Source organism: Malaya genurostris, chromosome 1 (genome assembly GCF_030247185.1).
Source record: "Malaya genurostris strain Urasoe2022 chromosome 1, Malgen_1.1, whole genome shotgun sequence".
In the NCBI taxonomy this organism is placed as follows: domain Eukaryota; kingdom Metazoa; phylum Arthropoda; class Insecta; order Diptera; family Culicidae; genus Malaya; species Malaya genurostris.
Window position 1 is genome coordinate 145845805 of NC_080570.1, and position 25711 is coordinate 145871515.

A 25711-nucleotide genomic window follows, 5' to 3' on the forward strand; every position below is an offset into this window, starting at 1 on the left:
AGTCATGTGCACTCGGAAGAAATCGGTTACGTGTAACCAAAACCCCTGAATGACTTGAAAAAGGCTTTATACTATTCTTATATGCACATGTTATCATGAATATTTTCTATTTATACATCGAAATGACTGGAAAGTATGAGAAACCTCAATAAGCGGGCCTATTACAATGATCCTTTTTGGACATGGGATATCTGTTTAAAGTTTGAATTAAACAATACTAAAAAAACTAAACAGGAGCGATTTGAGCCAATTCCAAAAACCGGGAATTTTTATCTAACAAACCGGGAAAACCGGGAAAAAACCGGAAAATTGAAATCGGCAATTCACTTGCCACCCTGGATGGTATGATTAATATGAGAGAGGCATCATTACACCACTAGGTGGATTAAAACAGGTTTTTGTTTATATGAATGAAAATAACGTATACAATTCTTTGTAAAAAAAAATTCGAGATCCGAAGTATCATCTCACTGCTAGGGGGATTCAGAACGTTTTTTTTTATTTCTTTGAAGCTTCTGCCGCTAAATATTGTCATAAACTAAATTACGATAAATTCTGGAAAACGTAAAACGTATTCCTTCGTCAACAATTGTAATCATGGCAAATTTATCTTTTTTCCTCAACAAATTTATCGCCGGAAAAATATCTTGAATCCGAAACATCCAAAAAGGGTTTATGACACAAACTCAATTCCCTTGATCCCAACACTGAATCGTGTCAGCCATTGGGATCCTGCCGCCAACTTCCTTCGACAAACCGATGCAACCTATGCAAAACTATCAGAACTATCTGATGACCGGTGGTGGGGGAGGAGGAAGAATTAAGAAACCGAACTTGTTCTGCTTCGTCGACAACCAGCGATGTGATGCAGCGCACGTCAAAAATAGAAAAAAGTAAAATAAAACCACCATCCACAGAATGACACGAACCCGCGGGCGTCGTTTTCCCTTCGTACCGGTAGAACGTGCGAATAACTCGCGAAGGTTGAAGCATTTGCACATGTTTTCGTGGGCTCTACCGGGCTGTAATTGATTACTAGACTACTTGGATGATGTTGTTGTTTTTTTTTTCTCTCTCTATTTTAACCGAAACGCTTCCAGTGCCGGCAGTTGTTCGCGCGTCGCGATTCGTTCAACGCGCGCCGCCTCCGCCGTCGTCGTCGTCGTCATCGTCGTAAGTCTGCTGCTGCTGCTGCATCAGTTGTTCCGCGTGTTGAGTACGCTGACATACCTCTGCCAACAATCGGTGCATTTCCCGTTTCGGGCTTGGAGTATCATTCATTTGTACGTGTGTCCGGTAGAAGAGTGTATGTGTGCGGGCGCTGATTAAATAGTAACAACAACAAAAAAAGTTTTTTTTCAAGTCTTTTCGCCACTGGGTTGTGTTTTCAGTTCTGTGTTTGTTCTCGAGCCCAAAAGGGAGCACGAAATCCGATCGCGTTCAGTTTAGTTCAATGCTAAACGAATGTTCCGGACTCGGTTCGTCGTGTTTGGCAGCGTTGCAATCTAATATATTCCTGGGAAAGCGAGTGAAGTGAAGTGCCGGAGAAGGGATTGTAAAATCTTCTCAGCAAACGAATGAAAGTTCAGGTGGTTTATTGTGCAGGAAGTAGGAGTAAACCCGCATGTCGGGGCGGTTTTTTTGTTGTTTTTTCTCCTGTGATCTCTCAATGGGAATGTGATAAATAGTTGCGAAGAGCAAAATGTAATTGAATAGCTTACGACGGTAGTTTCATGTGTAATCTGTGATGAGATAGCGAAAAAGTGCGATTAGCCAGTGCTGAAAAAGTGTTATTCTTGCCACAATATTGTCTTGAAGGTTAGTAATCATTTAAGGAATATTTGTTTTTATTGTCGTTCCATTGATGACCGTTTTGAGAATAGAACAAATTCGGAACATGTAGCATTGTTACGTTTGCGCGGCTTTTGCTAAGATTTTGATTCGATGGCGTTGATTTCGAACGAATTTCAAGAAACATTGTTGTTCTTTGCTAATTTTTGAATTTTGATTTTTGGACTTGTATGAAACCCCAACAAGTTGAAGATGGGCGAACGTTTCAGCAAATGGTCGAGCTGGCCGAAAAGGGAATCTATAAATATATGCCATCTTACAATTTGAACTTTAATCGGCAGCCTACCGCAAACGAAGCAAGTAGCTTATCGCTTCGCTCGCTGGATGCTTGCTTTTTGTGGCGTTTAGATGTCATTTTATTCCATCTGCTGCAACCGTTGTTCGTTTGAATATATTGAATCTTTTGATTCTATGGGAACTATCAGATCAATTCAGAACTTTCGGCGATAGATTTTTTGGGCCTAAGTTTGAAGCGTTTGTAATGAAAGTAATTTGTTGATGGATTTGCCACATTTGAACGCAGTTGACCATGATATAATACTAACGTTAGTGTTTCACAATTATTTTTCTATTTTTCAAATTTAAATCTGTTGATGAGAGAGTTTCAAAATTACATGTTTAATGTCATTATGATCGGTCGTGTCTAGCAAACAACCCATATCATTCATTTTACCCCGGCTTTAACCTTTTTGGCGTTAGTGTCCTACATTAATACTTCCATTTTCGCATTGCGTGAAAGCGTTGCCCATCGTAATTGAATGTGTTAGTGATGGCGAAAACTGTTTTCAACTTCCATTTTAATTAATCTGATGCTTTTGGTAGGAAATGGAGAAAATTCAATTAATTCCTAATGATGATCTGTGAAACTTGAAAGTGCCTTGAATTGTCACGACCAACAGGATCTGAATTTAGACAGAACTTAGATGGCTCTTGGCTTGTACACTCGGCTAACTTGTCCGAAATTTGACTCGTAAATTATTGTGATTTTCAATTGGATTCCAGAGAAGATGAAACAATACATTTTGGGCGGAATCAGTGGGTGGATTTGGAACTCACAATGAAATCCGACTTAAATTCCGGTATGTCGGTATAAAAGATAAATCGTGACAATTCAAGGAACTTTTTTTCTGTCCCACAGATCATCATTAACAATTATTCGCTTTTTTCCCATTCCCAACCAAAATCATCAGATTCATTAAAATGGAAGTTGAAAACAGTTTGCGCCGTCACTAACACATTCAATTACGACGCTCTCACGCAATGCGAAAATGAAAGTATTGATATAGAACACATCTTTATACTGATATGGGTGTCGTTTCGAAATATGCCGTGCGTACCCGGGTTCAGTATAAACATGTGTTCTACAGTCTGTTATATAAGAGCGTGGTCACTGTTGTGAGAAAATGAAATGACTCAACACGAAAACACTTTTGAATATTGTTTTATTAGATCAAAAACTTGCATGTAAATACATTAATAGTAAGTCCAATTCTTCTGAAAATGACCTCCAAATGTGTGAATTCAGCGAACAAGCTGTGTGGTTGGTTTTTTTTCCAAACTTCATCTTCATTTGAGCCCAAACGTTCTCAATTGGATTGGTATCGAGCGACTGAGAGAGCCAATCCAAAGTCACGACACCATTTTGCTCCTTTGCCGATTCTAGACGTTTTTGCACATGTTTTTCACTCAACGTCGATTTTTGCAAAGTACTTCGAAATTTCAAATTATTTGCGATCAAATATCTGCGAACAGTTCCAGTGCGATATATTTGAACCTTTTTTGATCAATTTTGAAGAACCGTCGTATAAAGTTAATGTCGGATTCTTCAAAAAACAGGTCACAAATCACTTTTTCGTCTTTTTTCGACAATACACCGCCAGAGCCGCGATTTGGAGAGTCGTCGACATTTTTCACCTCTTTCAAATGATTAATCCATTTATTCACAAACTGTTTCGACTTTTTTGTCATGTATTTCGCCGCGGTAGCTTGGGTCATTTTGGGACCTTTCGGGTGCGAGCACAAAAAAACTGCTTCGCGGTACTTATTTTGGAAAAATGCTGAAATCGAATTATAAACAATAGCCAGCTGATTTATTCTCGCATTGCATCAAGGACACTACTGCCCTCTGTGTTAAAAAAAATATCACACCATTCCACTTTACCGTTCGCGAGTAATCGTGACCACGCTCTTATGTAACAGACTGTACATCAATACTTTCATTTTCGCATTGCGTGAGAGCGTTGCCCGTCGTAATTCGATATGTTAGTGACGGCGCAAACTTGTCACATATACAGATTATTCTGTATTTTATTTCTTCAGAAAAATACAGATTTAAATGTGGCGAAAGGAAATAAATTCCTTAACACCGCTAGAAAGCCGCATTTGTTTAAGTGTTTTTCTAAATATATTCCATGTTTCATGGTTTCGGATTAAGAAATCAAGTACGCCCCATTTTTATGACTGTTGGGATCTCCAATTTGTGAAAATGCTACCAACGAACTACGATCCCTGACATTACCCACCACAGGATTTTGAACTGAATTTTATTTCAAATTAAATAATGTTCAAAATTTTAATCCAGAATTTGGATACAGATTTCAGAATTCTGGAACAAAATTGTAGATCAGGATTCTGGAACTAAATGTTAGATCTTGCATTTCAGAGATGGTTTAAGGAGTATTTTTATAGGGGAGTGAGCGTACCAAGTGTCATAAACAAGGGGAGGGGGGGAGGGGGGTGTCATGGAAAAATTCATATAACTTGACACGAATCGATACGTTTTGATGACCATAGCAAAATTTTGCATACCTTAGATATGACTATACGTGGGATGGATGTTGCAAGTTCCTTTAAAAAGGTGAACTGTAATGTTTAAAACGGCATAACTCCGAAACTACTGAACGGATTGCCATCAAACTTGGCACAGATACTTCTTGCTCCTCTGAGAAAATCATAAGAGTATTTTAATGGGGAAGGGAGCGTAGTAAGTGTCCTTGACAGGGTGTCATGAAAAAACTTGTCCAATTTGACAAGAATCGATACTTCTTTAAGACCATAGATACATTTTGCATATATTAGATATGATTAGATAGGGGATGGATGTAGCAAGTGCCTTTAAAAAGGGAGGCGGTGTAATGTTTGTAATGGCATAACTCCAGAATTACTGAACGGATTGCTATCAAACTTGACACATGTGCTTCTTGCTCTTCAGAGATGGTTAGAAGAATATTTTTATGGAGAGAGGGAGCGTAGTAAGTGTCCTTAACAAAGGAGGTCATTAGAAAAATTACAAGCATAAAAAATTCCTAAATCTGACAAGAATCGATAATTTTTCAAGACCATGCAAACATTTATAGATGCTTTTTGCTCTTCAGAGATAGTTGTAAGGGTATTTTTATGGGTATTTACTTTTTGAAGACCACAGGTACTTTTTGCGCAACTTAAATATGATTATAATGGTATTCGTGTAAAGTGGATGTAGCACGTGCCTCTAAAATGGGGGATGTAATGTTTGTAACGGCATAACTCCGGGACTACTGAACGGATTGCTATCAAATTTGGCACAGATACTTTTTGCTTTTCAGAGATGATCGTGTTCAGGGGGAAGAGTATGGAGCAAGTGTCCTTAAAATGGGGGGAAGTGGTCAATGACGAAATTTATATAATTTGAAGAGATCGCCATTCAGGATAGAAGGAGGGGTTTTTGAAAATAAGGTTTCATCTCCCATTTTTTGTAAAACAAGAGAGTGGTAAGAATTTCGATGTCGTAGTAGATAGTATTACTGTTGTTAATTCGAGTGCAACGTAATTTTCTTTAAATAATTTCAAAAGATCTAGTGTCATTTTGCCGGGTAATTCATAGAACTAAGGAAAAATAATCTTTATCTGCCTATGAACGCAAGTGTATTTAAGTCTCAGCATAACTACAAAACAACTAAACGAATCTCTACCAAGTTTGGCACATGTACCAAAGGTGGGAATCTTTTGAATTTTTTGAAAAGCACAGATACTTTCTACACCACTCAGGGTAATCATGGAGTTTAATCAAAATTTATTATAAGGTTATTTTGACGGTGAGAGAGTGGAGTAAGTTCCCCTAACATAGAAAGTGCAAGGGAAAATTGATTGTATTTTACTTATTGTGGTACTTCTTTACGAGTACAGCATATTTCTAGCAACTAAGTGAGGTTCACAAAAATATTCACAAGAGGGAGGGGGATTGATCTGAATTGACGAAATTATACAATCAATGTGCATTTTATTATGTAAATTGAGAAAACTGTTGACTCAAGGTGTTGGAAATATGATAACAACAACATTTGTATTAACTGAATCATTATTCTGTAGGTTTTCCTCCCCAATGAACGACCGAAATGGTTAAAGCCGGGGTAAAATAAATGGTAATAAAAAGTTATTCTATAGTATGAATGTAGTTATGATGTTAAACAAACTTTCGTTATAAAATAATCATTATCAGATGGAAAATTTTGAGCAATTACGTAGATATAATGATGTCATGGAAATTTTTATAAAGAGGAGGGAGTAGCAAATGTTTATAGCCATGGAAACCAAAGGTATTGTAGATCGAATGTGACGAGGAAGTACGGAAGTACGTTACAAGCACACATACATATGAAACTCGGAGGTTACTAAGAAGGTATTTATAAAAAGAAAGGTGTTTTAAATGTTTCTAACCAACGGGTTCAAATATAAAACTGACCAAATGGGGAGGACAATTTCTAGAATTTTTTGTGGTCTTACCTTTACGAAACATTTCCGAGCAACGCCGGGTAAATCAGCTATTCTACTATTGCGAAATTATATTGGGAAGTGTGAAAGAAGCATGTCAGTGTTATTCGAATTTCACGTCCTCCAGTCATGTCTGCAACACTAGCCACCCGCCTTTTTAAATGCCACGCAATCCTTTCTAATCTTGTTTACACTTGCTAATCTCACACAGTCTCTTCTATATACTGTTCTTACCTTGCTAAATCTTGTGTGAGTTCAGACAAAGTATAGAATGATTTGCCCAGAATGTTCATCGAAATTTTTTTCAACATTGTTGTTGTCAAACTTGAGTTAAAGTCTATTCGAAGCTTTTCGAACCGAAACGGAAAGGTGAGGACATACCTTAACCTGATACATTCATTTAATTTTAGACTGTATTCACAGTAGGTTTTGTTGCACCGCCACCAACCCGGCATCTGTGCACATGTCAGCACAATGCAATGGATAGCCAATACGGAAGATATGCGTTGCAGCTTGCAATTTGTTTCGCACTGCTAAAATTGTTGTTATCGAGTGTGTTGACTTCTTGGCACGACGAGCAGCCTAGTAAATGCGTGCACGAAAATAACCACTTTGTCAACTAGTTTCTTGAGATCTGTCAGTTCTTGGCAGAACATCGCAGCCTGCTGTGATATCGAAGTCCATGTGAGAATGATAATGACGCAAGCAAAATTGGAGATTTCCAGTCATCGATCCAGTCTCTGTCTGTTGCCTTCCCGCACTCATCACCGCAAATTCCTCATTCATGTCGGTTGCTATATTGGGGAAATGTTTACAACCCCGCTTCTGCGTGTGTGTGAGTGTGTACATATGTAATTTCAAATATAACCGGTTTTAATTACCGACTACCGAGAGTTTCAGCTCAGTCACCGTGAGTGAGCAGGACGCAAATTTGCAAAGGCCCCTCCAATCTCGATCCGGTGTTACATTCAAGGTCACCAACATTGCCTACTGGTTGGTCGGTCGAGTGCCAGTAGTTTAGTGTATGACACAGAGATCTATCTATCGACGTTCCGGCCTTGAAGTTTCCATTCCTGAGCAGCGACGAAAATAAGATCAGCTAGTTGCAGTTGGTTCCGCACTGCGCTGCGCTAGCCTTGAACTTGACAGTGAGAATTATCGGACTCTGAGTGCCTGCACTTTGCCGGACTGGTTTGACCCTCGCGAATCATTAGCGAACCGGTCCCCTGCGGTGGTACAGCGCTACCGAGTGGAGCATCACAGGGAATTAGTTCAGAACTAATTGTGGTCGATTATTCTGTGATTTCGCTTTTTTGCATGCTTTTCCGTTACTAAATGGAGAGCTTTTAGACAGACGACCTGCTTGCTCGTTTATTATATATGGTAAATAATTCATTGCTGAGAACCGTAAAACAATTGATTTGTTGGTGGTACCGATTACTGACTGATGCTGAGCACGTTTAGAATTTATATGACCGTTTAGCGTGACTGCATCGTTTCGACTTCATTGCTGTACGTTCACTTCCCACCGTACTTTCAGACCAATCGAATGCTCTTGATCTTTACATTTGTTTACAACTTTTGTTTTTCCTCCTTCCTCAAACTACCTCACAATCCGATCGCTAACTTTTTCCCATTTCTAACTTTTTCCGCTCCACAGGATATTGCTCCCAAGGTTACACCGCGTCTGCCGAAGAAAACGAAAACCGACGACAAAGCGACGGCCTCCGCCGCTGGCCCCAAGAGGAAATCGAAGAAACTGCGCAAATCTCACCTGGAAATCGAATATGAAGTGGAAACTGGCCCAACGCGGCGTCGGCTACATCAGTGAGGTAAAAACAGTCTGCTCTTTTTAGGCTTATCCTAGTAGGCGACTGTGCATCTGTGGATGAAGGAAGGAAAGAAAGAAAGAAAGAAAAAAGTTCTATTTTTCTCACCCGTGCCTGTGGAAGAAAGTTCAATAATACATAGTGATTATAATTCACTGACAACGGATGAGCTAAACACTATACCTTTTGATGACACGTCTTACGGGCTCAAGGTGGACGTCTTCTGAAAACAATTATCGCCATAATTAACCTTCGTTTACTCTCCCGCTTGATGAATTGGCAATTTGAATGTCAAGTTTTACAATATCCAATGACCGTCATTCTCTTAAATGTTTATTCCGCTATTAACCTCATGTCAGTGTCACGCTGCCTTTCTGCTGATCTCCACCTATTACACAATATCTAGGCTCGAGTTATTCGGGATACGACTGTTGCTTGGTTGATGGATTTCGTCCGAATTAAAGACTGTTCTCAAACAAAATGCAACAGGCAGAAATGATTATCAAAAAATTATTTTGAGTCGAATATTTTTGAAACTCTCGAGAAATAAATAAACACATATTAGCATGAATCTTTTACGTTTCGCATTCAGCTCATCAGTGCATTAGCAGATTATGTTGATCTACTAATGCCACCTCGCGGACCAACATAATCCGCTAAGCAGACGTAAAGTCATTGCTATTTGCAACGCACTTATTTTACGTGCCGAAAGTAACGAAACTAATTGACGGTAATGTTGGCCGCCGACAGATAGTAGTCATTTGGGGTTTTGGAACCTCTTGGGTTCCAAATTTGTGCTAAAGTGCACATGACTAGTTTGAATCTTTTACTTTTCGCATTCAGCTCATCAGTGCATAATCTGTTGAACAAAAAGTTTGATACGAAGCGACACTGTATCAAAACTAAATAAAATGAAGGTTAAATCCAGGGAACAATAAACGACAGTAATAAAAAGACACTAAATTGCACTGAATGACCGGAAAGAGACAGTGTACGTACTTAACATAGTTGGTCAAGATTCTGCTGATGAGAAAATTATCCTGCCGCTGAATTACACCAGACCCTGTCAGCTTGGAGCGAAATCAATCTTCAGTTCAGCAACCCCATCGCACGGTGTCACATTCAACTTATCATGTCAATTGTATGGGTGCGCAGTGCTGCTATTTTGGCGCGCACGAATTTGACATTTCTTTCCCCTACTTCTGTGTATAAGATTCGATACGGGCTCGTCTAGGGGCGCCATGCTCGTAAAAAATGTTGTTGCCAATCATTTGTTCGGGAAATGTGAGAGCTGGATATCTTGTTAATATGATGTCTTTGATTACACTCATACTTATTTGGGACTAAAAAGACAAACGCAAGTGCACTTCGAGTACATGTTTGGCTGAATCGTATAACACGTTAGAGAACAGAATGATTACTCTACAACCCACATTATCAGATCCGAATGTATTCCGAATCAATTCCGAATCGGCGAGAAATTTTCATTCGGAATTTCATGTGGAAATCATAATGGATTCCGAATCAATTTCAACTCCAGTGCAACAACCGATTCCGAATGAACCGGTTCGCCTACAACCGGTTGATTCGGAAATCATTCGGAATTGAGTGAGAAGATGCGGACTGAATTGTCAATTCGTTTTCTTCTTCTTCTTTCCTGATTTTGCACGTTTCCGTGCTGATTTTCAGTTTATTTTTAAACGAAAACATTATATAACTGAATATAAAAATTTAAATCTTCATGTTTTTCGGATATACAGAACTAGTAAATAACCAGTTCTTCTTAGAATCCCAACTATTGAAATTCGCTGGAAATTAACAAAACGGCCTACCTTAGTCAGCATCATCCAATCCTCTAGCTGGAGTGTAGTGAAATGGCTTGAGTCGCTTAAATTTCACACTAACACATTCATAAAATGAGCGAATATTCAATTATATTTATAATGTCACTGTCAATCAGGTTGATCGAGCAGCAAACTCAAGCGAAAATTCTAGAACTGAACCGATCGAGCACTAAAAAATCATGCAGTCGAGTAAGAATTCATTGCTCATTCCGTCATTTCGATAATGTGGGAATGGACTGAAGACGTGCTTCGAGGCGGCACAAGTGCCTGTAAGGGAGACCCAATGCAATGCGTCGGAAAGATAATGATGCCGGTTTTTTGGGTTTGTCATAGTATACTTTTAGAGAACTACCTCAATGCAAATATTAGCGGACATTAATGGAGCGAATGATGATGAATGATTAGTGATCGAAATCGCTGTGAAAGGGCCTTACATGAAGTACATGAGCATCGTTACTATGGTTAAAATCAACGGTTCAGGGTTCCAGTTACTTGCCCATCCACCTTGTTCACCTGATTTGGCCTCTTTGAACTATTATCTGTTCCCAAACAACAAATTATCTCTCAGAAATTGAAATCAGTTTCGTTTTGGAATCTTAGACCGGTACTTCCGGGACCTGATACCGAAACCTGTATATCCAGAGTAAGTTTGTATGGCCATCAACTAATATGACCTACAAATTTAGAAGATGTTTTCCGTTGTCCACGAATCGAAGTTAGGGAGCTCGAAATCTATCCTGTCTTGTGGATTTTTGTGCTCTAGAAGTGGACATTTAGGAGGTCTTAGACATGTGCGACAGAAATGGCATGACAGTAAATGTTAAGCTTCGTTATATATTTGACTGTTGATTGTGCCGGTCGTTATGTACGGCCGGCTGAAATTGCCGCACCAACAAATCGTCCGCCATACCAAGTATTTTTTGACAAATTTGTCAAAAAACTAGACAATTATTCAAAAACTAGACAGAATTTGCACAAGTTATACACTTGATTGTCTCGAATAATAAGGAATGAAATCACCATATTAATTGGATTGATGTATTGAAGCATTATTACATACAAAAAAATCGGGTTGGAGTAGGTTTTCTGAGATCATTCGAGCGTCCATAATGTCTCAATTTTACTGTGATTCTCACACTTTTTTATATCGCGGACCCTTTTGGAACCATACCCACATTATCGAAATGGCGGAATGAGCAATAAATTCGTACTCGGCTGCATGATTTCTCAGTGCTCGATCGTTTCAGTGCTAGAATTTGCCCCAGAGTTGGACTCTCGATCAACCCGATTGACAGTGGCATAATAAATGTCACTGAATATTCGCTCATATTACGAATGCGTTAGTGTAAAAGTCAGGCGACTTGCGTCATTTTACTACACTCCAGCTAGAGGAATGGATGATGCTGACTAAGGTCGGCCTTTTTGTACATTTCCAGCTAATTTTCTTAGTTTATGCTGGAATTCTAAAAATAACTGGTTATTTACTAGTTCTGTATATCCGAAAACATTAAGATTTTAATTTATATATTCAGTTAGATGTTTTCATTCAAAAATAATCTGAAAATCAGCACAAAAACGTGCAAAATCGGTAAAAAATAAGAAGAAAACGCATTGACAATTCAGTCCGCATCTTCTCACTCAATTCCGACAGATTTCCGAATCAACCGATAACCGATAGGCGAAATTCATTCGGAATTAGGTATTTTATCGTGACGACACAAATCCTTCATCCTTGACAGTTCAGCGGTACTGTTTACAAACAAGCTTAAACAAAAATCGAAGAGCACATCTAAAACAATCATCTTTACACTTTGCAACTAGTCACTTTTATTTAACAAATATCAAAAACGAACCGTATTCAATCGTGAACAAATGTTTTAAAACTTTATTTAGATGATACGGACCGTAAATGGTCTGATCCAATTTGTCAATAAACAAACAAAAGAAATTTCTGTTTACAAACAGTACTGCTGAACTGTCAAAATATGTTCATCCGATTGAGGTTAGCAGTGACTGTAAAAAACCTAATCGGTTGTTTCACTGAAGTTGGAATTTATTCGGAATTCATTACACTCAAAAACTAAATCACTTGAGTTTCATGGGATTATTCACGTGAATGCATTGTTTGACTTATTTTTGCTACTTCACGTGATTCCTATATAAAACAAATGGGATTCCTGTGCAAGTTATATGATTTGCCCATAATTTTTATGTGATGAAACACATACTGGGATGTATGAAAAAAATCAAAATGGCTGACATTTTGCTTGCCGAATTGGATGGCATGGACGAGGATTACCATTAATCAAACATCGAGCTCAGCGAATCGACCAAGGCTAAGAAAAATTTATGATTATCAAAAGGATGCCAATTCAGACGTTATTAGGAATGGTAAGGCCAACCAGAAATATCGACCTTAGATTATATTCAATTGTGTTGGGAGACCGTCTAAGTAAATAAATTACCCATGCATAACACTTTCTATTCATATTGAATTGAAAGGTTTACTGTTGATGTGTCATTTTCATGTGAATATTATGTGAATTTCCTATGATATACGCCTCATGTAATCATTACGTGAGAATCAGTAGAAAATTACATGAAAGCACGTAACCTGTACCTTACAAGTAATATATTATTTACGTATTGAATAAGATGCATGATATATGAATACTCCGATTCATTCTATCTACCTATCCAATGGAATGTACGTGAAAAGTTCTGTGGATGAGAATCATATATTATATATATTCAGGATGAAGTGAATTATTTTCCTACACTCAAAAAAATCCACACGTTAACCTTATGTGAAAAAACACCTAGATTACAAAAATGGCTTTGTCATCGGAGTTTACGTGATCTTCTTAACAACCAGCGGATCATGATTGAATATGAAATGAACCATATGTCAGAATTATTGCTGTTGTCACATATATTTTATGTGTCACGCACTTACTTTAATTCATTTTGTCATGTTCATTTTGTGCTCGCAATATGGCGTCAGTTGAAAAACCTAGAACAAACATAGGCCAAATTCCTTCTACCCTTCTACGGTATTTATCACAGTGATTTTAGGGTAAATAATTGCTCATTGATTTTATCGACAGTTAGGAAGTCTAGCTAATTTTTATTATACTTTCAGATCTAATATTAGTACCAAGCAGAAGTATAATTTATAAGCGAATGTACTATTTAGTGAGTTTAGTACAACTTATTTGCATGACCAATTGGCATTACGCGAATTCTGTGCTCTGAAAATACGAAACTGAAACACAATTCAGTTTTGTTTTTTTTCTACAGCGGAGTTCAAAAGGCAAATCCTCTAGATTGGGTTCCAGCACATCAATCACATTTAGAACTACTAGTTCCAGCTGAATGCATTCCTTAAAGGGAACAATGTTCGCTTCAGTTTAGCTGCTCCGGAGAAAGGATTTATAACAATGCATTCTGTATTTTTGATATTTTTCGCAAGTGATTCAACAGAAACGAATTTAAAAGCAAAATTTTCAGAATATCTGCGTGCGAACAAAATTTATCGCAATGTTATGTCCAACAGACTATGTAATCTATTAGTTTTTAATACCAATTTACCAATATTAAGATTCAATATAGAACTTTATAGTAACAATTACATGAAAATAATGTGATTATTAGGTAAAATTCTGATAAAAGAAATAAATTTTACAGCACAATTTAAATGAACTTTTTATAAATTTCACAAAAGTATTCTATAGAATCTACGAAAAAAGTGACGTAGATATTACGTGATACAAATGTGGACTAAGAGTTCATGAGTTCATTCTGTGCTATCTATACTTCACATAAGTATTACAAGAAAAGTTCGATGGATAAAAATCACATACGTTTTCACGTAGCATTGAAGTGAGGATTTTTCTGAGTGTAGTGTATATGATTTCCACATGGAATTCCTGTAAATACACTGATAAAAATCGACACATTTAAAAAATGTTTCTCTCTAATTACATTTTAATTTTCTAAACCCGTAAAATGAACCGAAATATCAGCATAAATGAACATTCCCAGTGAACTCGTCTGGAATTTGATTCGAAATTCAGTACGATTTCCAAATGGATTTCGAACCGACCCGAGTCGGAATCCATTTGTAAATCATGCTGAATTCCGAATCAAATTCCGGACTGGGTTTGTGCTCAAGGTTAGTACCGCTGTGATAAAAAGTTGTTTCACTGAAAAAAGTAGATGACTAATGTTAGAGACATTACTGGATGACGTGAAAACGAATAAAACTTCCTTCTTTTCATATATCATATTTCCGATAGTATGAAGAAGAAATTATGTTGTTCGGTTAAGTACAACAAGAGATATTCACTATTAAGTTCTACCCATTTCTGCACAGGGTTTTGAAAAGTTGCCCCATAGTGAAGTAAGTTGTATTCACGACAAAAACTCATCGATATTGGAACACCGGAGATCGGTAATCCAATTCAAGTGTGTGGTAGCTCGGCTTAGTAAAATGCCGAACCAGAACGTTGAACCGATTTTGTTTCTGATTGGTTACTAATATATAAGTTTTATTCCGAGATCCCGTAAATCGATTAGATGATATTTCCGGAAACAACGTCCCATTTAGAAATCTAGCGTAATAATTATTCCTAAATACATTTGCCGACATTTTGGAATGTGTGGAATCACCCCGAATTTCGACAAAATTTTGCGGTGATTTGAAAAACTGTGTGCTCGGCAACAAGCTGTTCTCCCGCTTGTGAGAAATTCTGACAGCTTGTTGCATTGTTGCCAGACTCTACCAACACTCCGGCAAAACCTTCGGGCAGACGCTGCCAGGCGTCTGGGGAAAATCTGCCAGGCAGATGCAAGCGGGTTACAGTAAACTATAAAAATCTGTTATAATCCACCTAGTGGTTTAATCATGCCTTTCTCACATCTATTATATTCTAAGAAATAATACCACAGACTAACAGACAGGACACTCAAATTAGATTCGTCAATCATTTTAACGGTCATTTCGAATATTCCTTTATTTGGGACAGTACTCACCTGTGTCATGATGGCGCCACGTTACCCTATCAAAAATATCCTTTCTGTCATCTATACTGTGTTTATTTTTTTCATTTACCAACAGAGTTGCCATTCATGCAGAATTACCTGTAATGTATTGATTTGTATACGTCAATGCGAATTTCATGCAGGATACAAATTTAATATATATTGCCAAAACTGTATACAGAATTATGCCTACTTCTCATCCTCCAAAGCAATACAAAATCGAACCCGTTTAGTGGCAATATTTACTTGCTTCTGATCTGCCGCCACTTAATTTCGGGTGAAAATTACCAACACAATAAAAAATAGTCTAGATGAACAATGTTGAGAAAAATAAACGGTTACCTTCCAACATCGCGAAAAAGTAAAATATATTATCAACGTAATCCAAAAATTTATTGTGACGATTCATTTTCAAAAATTTTGATGAAATCAGGCATCCCTGCAAGCAGCTGATCGGTGTTGACAAACGAGGGGAAACCAACTAGTAAAAAAACTTTCACATAACACAAGGGGTGTACCGATAGTAAATAGTTCGCGCAGTACAATATAGGTGGAACTAGTGAATCACGAAAAATTATTTTGATAAGAATTTACTCATACTGTCATGTCTGTTAGTCTGTGATAATACTGTGATATAATCTAAAATGATTTTCTTCGATCCTTGAGATGAACCAAAGAGATTGTTTGCGCAACGATTGGAATATTGTCGCAAAACTGTAATGTAGAGGCGCTGCTTATTTAGAGATGATACTTTCAGCAAGAGCTGTCAAATCGGAAGGAAAATTTTTATTTATTTCACCTTTTTAACGATTTCCTATAAAAACGGGCCATTTCATTTAAAAAATCATAGTAGAAATGGAAGAAAAAGTTTTTGCTCTGAGGTGGTAATGTTGATCTTAATTTATTGTGCGAAAACTAACGTTTATTTAGAATGGAACATTAAACTTGGTTTAAAACCATTTTTCAAATGCCTGGATATTACAGATAAAGTGTCCAAAATAAATGATTCTCGATCGCTATACATTCTAGTACTCAAGAAATCAACATTACACTGGTTTCTGTTTGAAAAAAATGTTAATCCGAAAAACCTAACCCAATTTCACACATTTCTGAAGATTTTCCATGTTTAATCGTAGTTTACACTAAAAAAAGTAGTAGTAATCACTTTGAAATCGTACGTTTATTGCTGATATCTATTTGTGTTATTGAATAAACGATAAAAATGTTGCAAATCACTACTGCCGATATGAAAATTTTCGAAAGAATCCTGCTTTTCTTGGTTCCATTTTTCATTGGCAGGTGTCGCTACCGGTAAATCAGCTTTGCGACAATGTGCCAATAGAGTCCAGTGGACGGCATGAGATCGGAACTTGTGAGCACTTAGTTATCTCACCTATTGATGATATTGCAAAATGTGCACTATAAGTTTGCTTGGAGATGGCTGAACCGAAAGCTACTGTTCAGATTATTCTACCATCCGAAGTCCAATCCCGCATTTACAGCATTTCTAACAGCAGAAATTTCTAACCGTGAAGTCTTGTTTTTGTTGTCGTTTATTAGCGACTCTAACCACGTACGGATCGCTCGCCTCGCAATAATAAAAAGTCTTCTTGACTATTTAAGTTTGCAGTTTTTTTTACTTAATCCACATTCAAATTTATGTAATATGTTAATTTATGAGAAATGCATCATTAGGCCGGTAGGTAGGTGGGTTAAAGCTTGACAAAACAACAAGAATAACAGAATCTTATTTCTGTTTTTGATTTACATCCTTTTTTCCCAGTCACCACTTATTCCGATGATGATGAACGATTCTCGCAGAACCCTTTTCCAGTAGTTAATTCATTTTATTTATAATTTAATAGAATACCCGTTCTGACATGGAACAACAACTAAAACGAAACACAAGCGTACATTTGCCTCGACTTCATTTATTAGTTACTGTTCTTCAGTATCAAAGTTAATCGTAACATTAGAAAACTAAATACATTAAAGGTACTATCGTTTAGTACCTTCCTACACCGCCGGATCACTGTGTCCGTCTGTCCGTCCGTCCGTTCTTCTAAAAAGTCAACTCTATTTCACATCGACGAACGCCAGTTGCTATTCGTTCCAGTTTCTGTAATCGTTTACAACGGTCAAATTGCCCCCAAACGTTTTACGTCACTCGATTAAATATGCACAAAAAATGGTCAAAATCCGAATGGGTTCATTTTTTCTCTGTTCTATAATGACATTTAATTAGTTTTGATAGCTAAAATATCTGAGAGATGAGTAAGATGTTTGGTTTGAATGGGAAGTGTGAAGTTTGTTGTCGGCCGCCTATTCCGTGGTGCCGGCAGCTTGTCGCAACAGAACGTAAATCTTCTCCTTGATCCATTCCTTGTTGTACGGTGCGTATGTGTTGGTCGACTTTTGGTACACCAAACAGCTCAGGTCCGCAAGCTGTAAAACAGTGTCCGAAATTAATTCCTCCATTTCCTTAGTGCTGTTCAATGACCCTTACCTGATCCACGAAATCGAACAGCTGGCTAATGTCGTACGTGATTGTAGGGGTGTTCGGGTTGCGACGCTTGAGGTGTTCCTCGTAGATCTTGCAGACACCCTCCATACACTCGTTCACACTTTCGTAATCGCTGTACGTTCGAGTTTCCGGATTCCGTCCCGGTTGAACAAGTAGAATTGTGTGAGACATTTTGCACTACTGCAAAATCCGACAGCTGTTTCAAAGATTTTTACACCGATAGAAGTTTAGCGTTCAACTAATATTACGTTTCTACGAAAAAAAATCAATATTAATTGGATTTAGGTAGTTTAATCAAAAACAAAACATTCTAGAAGCAGCCTCTACCCACCCAAACAAAATGGTCATATGGTAGAAAAAAAAAACACGGCCACCAAACTGCGGACCCGGCGGCGCAACGAGAAACACTTTTTTTTTCACCTAGCAGGCAAACGTAGCACTGCCAATTCAGTCGATCCGATTTGATTTGATTAATTTAACTGTAGCATACGTAATCCTACTACTCTTAATTAGGCGATAGCATTCGCACTTCTTACTTTCGCTAACTTTCGACGGAACTTTTCTTTTTTTTTCACTGTCTCTAGAGAAATGATAAAACTGTGGCCGACGCTGCTGCTGCTACGATTTGCTGTTTGACTTGACTTGCTTGACACATCGAAGGAACTCAGTAGCGGTGTGTGTGAGTGGTTGACTGTTTATGACGATACTAGCGCGAGTCTGAGCAGCACGGTTGATGATGGTACTATACAGTGTTTGTTTCATTTTGATGGGTCCTGCTGAATCAGTCTATAAGTACGAGAAAAATATTATAAAATCAGTGGTTTCTCACGTTTTATGCTTTTTTCGTGTTTTAAAAAACTGTCTATTTATCGCCTAAAGTACAGTAAGCTAAATAAAAATAACTCGATTTTGATAGGATATTACGAGGCAAAGTGTATAGAACTAAGCATATATATATATATATATATATGTATGTATATATAACATCGTAACAATTCAAATCATGAAATTTTCTCGTACATGTTTTCTTGGAAAACAATCAAATGTATAATTTGCATATTGTTTGTAACACCACGTGTACAATAAATTCAATTGTAGAATCATAGAAACAATATACTGAATCGTTGGAAATGAACAAAATCTTGTCAAGATACAATAAAATGTATTGTTACCCAGATCTAATTGTGAATCAATTGTTTATACTGTAAAATCAACGGTTTTTTACGGGTTCTTCTCTCAATATACCTGAAAACTATCATTCGAAAAATCCCAAATCGGACAAACAATCGATTAGTCGAGTAATAATCTAGATAATCGAACAAAATTTAATCGATTAGGTAGAAAAATAATGTTCGATTGAACAATCGAATATGGCAAAGAATCCGACTTCTCTCTCAAAGCATGTTCAGGAGTGTTCTGAAAGTAGAAGTAGTTACATTTATGTCGGATTCAAAATTCAAATCTAGAATTTATAAACAGAGTTTTACAAGTTGTTCAAATATAGCAAAAATAGAATGTATGTCAATTTTAAATTTGACAGTTGAACTGTTCGATTCAATAAAGCTTAAACGGCTTTCTGGGGATATGCTTTGCTTCAGTGTCAATTCCATCTCTTATTAAAAAAACTGTAATTGCCCTCAATCCATCAGACGATTCATTTCTCAATTCGCTCAATCAAATAGCTGATAATTTCAACACAACATACAGCGAGGGGGTTAAAACAAAAAAACTATCCAACTTCTGGCAGAGATGCCAGCTAAATTGGAGATTGTTGAAATAACAGATCAGTGGAGCTTGTTTGAAATGGCAAATCAATTAAAACATTTTTTAAATCTGATTTATGTTAATTTCAAGATAGAATATGATTGTTTCAAACCAATTTCTCTCTAGATCTCTGTTTAATGTATGCATTGCATGCCATAACACGTTTTCTTCACAAAAAATTTCGATGCAGGTTATTTCTATTTTGACCGGAATGAAAGAGCTGTGAATCATTGGATACTATACAAAGTAATATACCAGGGTTTGATAGTGGTATACAAATATTTGGAGCATTATTAATGTGAGACGTTGGAATGCTAAAACATATAATGTTGCTAAAACATATAAAATGTTTTTAAAACAACCTTTCAAAATATTTTGAAAGGAATCATCTTATTCTTGAAAATAAAATAAAGTTTTAATAAACATAAGCGTAAGTTTGAATATACTCATGTTAGATGCACATCTCCTTCGAATCGAACTTTCCGAGACTAATCATTGTGCTAGTGGCGACGGATATTGCGATATTGATTTTGTCGTTTGGACATGCGTAGAGTATCGTGATGTCAGGTCACAACTAATAAATTCGTTGCGTACCCAAGGTAGACTATCTAATGTCCCAGTTCGAGATCTTCTTGCTGGTAGTGATCTTCCATACATGAAACTTCTTTATTATTTAATAAAGACAATTGGAGTTTCAATTTAATTATTGATCCTTTTTAGACTTAATCCTACTGCGTCCATTAGTTCATCCAATAGCTAAACTTAAATAGAAATGATGTGTAAAAGGAATATGTTTTATTAAATTCAAATCGTTGTGATTATATCAGAATTATATTAGGATAAGAATTCTATGTAAAAGGATGATACGGCAAAGAAAAAACTTATGTAAATTACCTGAAGAAATTGGAAAAAAGTTTGAATACTAATCATTTTAAGTTAATATTTTATCATTCATTTCAACTGTCAAGTTTATAAACTCATAGCACTACAAACATTACCTTTATTGAAAGTTAGTTCATTTTAAACTTATTTTGCAAGTTAAATTTACTATGAATTTGTTTGTCAAGAAATTGACAGGAACGCACAAGTAAAATATTTGTTATTTTTATCAGAATATTTATTGAAACATACTAATCCACTGAGAAAAATCAAATGTCTAGTATTGTAGTATCAAGCAACAACATTCGCTATATTTAATAAAATTTTCTTTTGTCACTATTTCAATTGAATGAATTGCTGCGTGAAACTCAAATTTCGTTACATTTACAATATTTTTCCTGAGTGACAGCACGCTGTGTGCTAGGCGGGCACGTTTTCTTCTTCCGTACCAGCACGTACCGATTTTGCATCATTTTGTATGACAGTTTGAAAGTTTTGATACTCTTTGCCCTATAATTTCGGAACCGGATGTTGGATCTGGATGAAATTGCACAGTATCTTCTAAGACAATGAGAGCTTTAATTTGAATCATGATTTGTGAAAATCGATTCAACTGTTGCCTAGAAATCGAAGTGATTTTTGGAGCTTTTTCACTATTACCGGTGCTTTCGGAAGCGGAGACTGGGCACTAATTGTCTTAAAATAGATTTATATATTCACCAACTAACAAGGTCTGTCAACTAGATGAATTTACTAGTAAATAATTTATTTATAAATTTTCTCATGAAATTGAAAATTTTTACTAATCTCACTGTAATATCGGAACTGGAAGTCGGATCTGGATTAATTTTCTAGGACTTTTTGAAGAATCTCAAGACCTTTCATTTGCATCTTAGTTTGTAAAAATCGGTTGAGAAATTTCCGAGAAAATTGAATGCGCATTGTCTCATAGATTTGAACATATTGCCTTGTAATTCCGGAACCGGAAGTCGGATCGGAATAGAACTCAACAGCGATCTATGGGACTATAAGACCTATCATTTGAATCTGAGTTTGGGAAAATCGGTTCAGCCATTTCTGAGAAAATTGTGTGACATTATTTGTCACATACACACATACATACATACATACATACATACATACACACACATACGCACACAGACATTTGCTCAGTTCCTCGAGCTGAGTCGAATGGTTTATGGCGGTTCAAAAGTCGGTTTTCACAGTGATTGTATAGCCTTTATATATGAGAAAGGTAAAAACAAAAACGGCTGGAACATTTTTAAGAGTATTTAAATTTAACTTCGAAAATCTGCAAAAATGCCAAGGCTTCTTACAAAAGAAATCGCTAAATTACCATAGAAATTTGCAAATCAGGCATCTGTGATTCTGATGCTTATGATTTCGCTATTCTGCAGTGATTCAGTCGCATACTAACCGCCCCGACGAAAAACACAATAATCAAAGCTTAAAAACAAATTTACTCCGTATTCGAGTATCAACAGGCAAAAAATATTGTGAATCGTTTTCTGTCATTATCGATTCCCAAAGCTTCGGTTGAATATCGACACTGTACAGTATGCGATGCGGCCGAAATCCGAAACTGGCTGAAACATTTTAAAACAGCTTATGTCGTTGACTGCACATGGATTTCGTTCTCATAGTTTGCAAGCAAAGCTGAGAGTGACATTAATTTTGCGTCATTTTCGTCTATTTTGAGGCAATGAAAATGACTTTCATTAGTTCTGACAATAATCAAACAAAACACGATTAGAGATATAGCTCGCCTACGGTTGTGCTGTTTTGAAAAACAGATCTAGAAATAATCTTGCAGTGGACAGTTTAAAGTAAAACCATTCACGTTCGCTCTGGGGTCATGCAGTAACTCAGTTCTCGCTCATTCACCGAGCGGGCCCCTAGTAACTCACATTTTGGACCTGACAATTCCATATTCATCTTTTCAAGCACTCCAACACACATGCGCACCCGGTTTATGGGCTCATGACGGTTGTGCAGAGGATGGTATGAGTGTGTTGTGTTCTTATAGTCCTATATGCCTTGCGACAGCGATTCTTCGTTCGTGCCCAAGAAGAGTGTCTGATAAAACTACCGTTATCTTCCGATTGGACTAAACGGTGAGCACCTCGGAACAGAAGATACCAGTCGATTGCGTCCCGTCTCGTTCTGGCACATGCGTTTCCAGCGACGAAGAACCCACCAAAGCGGTTAGTTTCAGACCGGAGTTCTCGAGTTGTGTTATGCGATTAGTAGTTTGCGATAAATAAATAGATCTTTTTTTTTAACACGTCGGTACATTACTCGCCGCGTAGTCAAGAACGGTGCAGGTTGTTCTTTCGCTAATTACCTTGAAGTTTGTGTGACGAAATAATCGACTCGAAATCAATCGAACAGAAAACAGACCCTGGTCGGCGGTTAGAGCGAGAAGGGTCATTCACCTGATTTTGGGCGGTCTAATTTGTTTTTTTGGCTCTTGTCGGTTCGTCAAATGTGCTTTTGTTTTGTTCTGTCGTCATGGCTTCCTGTTCGGTTCGAAGTTTTATCGTTTCGGTGTAGTCTCTCAAATCTTTCCAGTTTAAAGTGAAGTGCTCAAAATTTGCAAGTGTTTCTGTTTTTGGTTGGGAAAAATTCTCGGCACACGTTTTTATGTGTAACTAGCTGAATGACCCGGCGTTGCTCGGAAATGTTTCGGGAAGAAAAGGCCGAATAAAATTCCCGAAGTTGTCCTACTTAGTGTAATACTCTGAGCAGTTTTATGTTGCTATTCAATCAATTTTACCTTACACTTCCCATATTTGGGGCACTTGCTGCACTCCCTCTCCCTTCAAATAACCTTTTAATCTACATTCACATAAAAGTAGTATCTGTATTTGTCAAGATGCATCGTTTGTCGTAGAATAAATTTTATATAAACTCCCCTTTAATTAGTGAACTTACTACAGCTCTCCTCCATGATAACCCTTATGGCCACCTCTTAGTAATGTACGAAGTATCTGTGCTCTTCAAAAAGTATCGATTAATTCATTAAAATTAACAATAGCAGTACTACTTAATTCAAATTAACGATAGCAATACTATCTAGCACAATCTTGACATTCTTGCCCCTCTCTCAAATTTAAAAAAATTCAAGATGAAAATTGATTTTCAAGATCCCCTTCTCCTAGTCTGAATCCGCCCCCGTATCTTGTTTAACGACGAATAACAAAATGTTACAATAAACCTTTGTCATGAATATCTAAGCTTGTCGTGACCACCTCTGAATAGTTAAAAATAACCCTTCCCCCCATCACTCTCCCCACCTTAAAATATCCAACCCCTAGTTAGGTGTGGTGAGTTTGAGTTGTTTTGGAGTTACGTTCGATTATATTAACAATTTGAACTATGCTCCTCCCTTGGATGAGACCCTTACTTTATCCACCAGTTCCCACTTTCTTCTTAAAAATGCTCTTAGGATCATCTGAAGCGCAAATAATATCTGTACTCAGCAAGAAGTATCGTTTTATGGAACATTCTAAAATTCACATTAAACTTCCTTTTTTAGAGCCACTCATTATGTCCACCCCCACAAATATCCTTAAAACCATATTTGAGTTTTTCAAAATGTATGTATGGTTTTAAAAAGTATCAATTCTCTTTAAATAAGATAAATTTCAACATGGCCTCCCTAAATTAAGAACGCTTATCCTAATGATCATCTCTGAAGAGCAAGAAGTACCTACGCCAAGTTTGATTGCAATACGTTCAGTAGTTTTGGAGTTATGCCGTTAAAAACATCACACCCCCCTTTTTAAAGATACATCCAACCCCCATATAATCATACCTACGGAATGCAAAATGTTTCTATGGTTTTCAAAAAGTATCTATCCTTGTCAAATCAGACATAATTTTTCATGACCCCCCCGTTAAGAACACTTGCTATGCTCCCTCCCCCGCAAAAATACCATCTCTTAAGAGCAATAAGTATCTGTACCAAGTTTGATAGCAATCCGTTTATTAGTTCCGGAGTTATTACATTACAAACATCACACCCCCCCCTTTTAAAGGCACTTGCTACATCCACCACCCATATAATCATATCCAATATATGCAAACTGTTTCGATGGTCTAAAAAAGTATCAATTCTCGTCAAATTAGACAAATTTTGTCATGACCAAGCCCCCCTGTTAAGGACACTTACTACGCTCCCTCCCCCATTAAAATACTCTTATGACCTTCTCAGAAGAGCAAGAAGTATCTGTGCCAAGTTTGGTGGCAATCCGTTCAATAGTTTCGGAATTGTGCCGTTTCAAACATTCAACCCCCTTTTTTAAGGCCACTTGCTACATTCACCCCCCGTAAAGTCATATCCAATGTATGCAAAATGTTTCTATGGTCTTCAAAACGTATCGATTATCGTCAAGTGATATGATTTTTTTCAGGACCCCCTCCTGTTACCCAAGTAACAATTTTTGTTACGCTAGCTTGTTTGTGACTAGTTTGCAACCAGATATTTGAGTGATTGTTACTAACATCTAACCACTTGCATGACTCAAAAAGCGCAGTTTCTACTAGTTGTTAAGTCGGCTAAAAATAAGTTGTCGTTACGTTGTAATGCCATACTGAAATAACTTATTTTTCATAACATGAAAATAACTTGTTTCTAAGTAAACTAGTTGAAACTTAGTCACCATCGACATTATAAACATTGAATGAATTCAGAATACTTTTCTATCATCAATAAAAAAGTAGAAGAGTACTTTAAATCACAAACTTGATACAAGGTACAAATTTGACAACGATCCAAAAACTGTCGACCGGAATTCACTTTTACTTAACTGTTTTTTATGCGCCTTCAATCAAAATTTGCTTATGAAGATAAAATAAATAAACAACAAAATAACCCTATGTTCAGAATGCTCAAAGTTATTCCAAGTAGCGTGATTCCTCTTCATTTTAAATTCATATATCATGCGAATTATAATATTATCACAATCGATGTTCAATCCCTATATTATTTTCTTCGTGTTTATGATAGTGCATAGAACAAAAATGACTATTCTGCCTTTCACTATTTTCGGCAAAAAGTAGTTTTGAAAAAAGTAACATCCTGGTTTTATTTACGTTTCATACACTTCTTGAGACTCCATATTGTGTTCGCCATATTCAAGCCAACAAAGGTTGTTTTGTTTGCATTTTCGTTATCATAACGTTGGGAAAACTTACCGATAACT

The 25711-nt window shown here is 36.9% G+C and overlaps 2 protein-coding genes across 3 annotated transcripts in view; one reads left to right on the top strand and one right to left on the bottom strand.

Annotated features, from left to right (window-relative positions):
- LOC131426091 (protein MAK16 homolog) overlaps nt 1-25711 on the top strand; it is a 41805-nt gene that overhangs the window by 7528 nt on the left and 8566 nt on the right. The window contains exon 3 of one of the 2 annotated variants that reach the window (XM_058588533.1): nt 8261-8432. In XM_058588533.1, coding sequence (XP_058444516.1) covers nt 8261-8431 — 171 coding nt within the window. In that variant the 3' untranslated portion in view covers nt 8432. Of the gene's footprint in view, nt 1-8260; nt 8599-25711 lie in introns of those variants that run through there. The other variant, XM_058588532.1, reaches the window with a different exon arrangement.
- Nucleotides 17228-18492, bottom strand: LOC131426094 (enhancer of rudimentary homolog). Its single transcript, XM_058588535.1, has 3 exons — nt 18172-18492; nt 17823-18092; nt 17228-17761 (listed from the first exon to the last, which is right to left on the bottom strand). Exons 2-3 carry the CDS (start codon nt 18009-18011, stop codon nt 17639-17641), a joined length of 312 nt encoding a protein of 103 aa, XP_058444518.1. The 5' UTR covers nt 18012-18092; nt 18172-18492; the 3' UTR covers nt 17228-17638.

Excerpts from the sequence above, each read along its gene's own strand:
- LOC131426094 (XM_058588535.1), bottom strand. The coding sequence starts at position 18,011 with ATGTCTCACACAATTCTACTTGTTCAACCGGGACGGAATCCGGAAACT. Across the intron at positions 17,762-17,822 it reads TGTTCGATTTCGTGGATCAG|CTTGCGGACCTGAGCTGTTT; the intron begins GTAAGGGTCATT and ends ACTGTTTTACAG.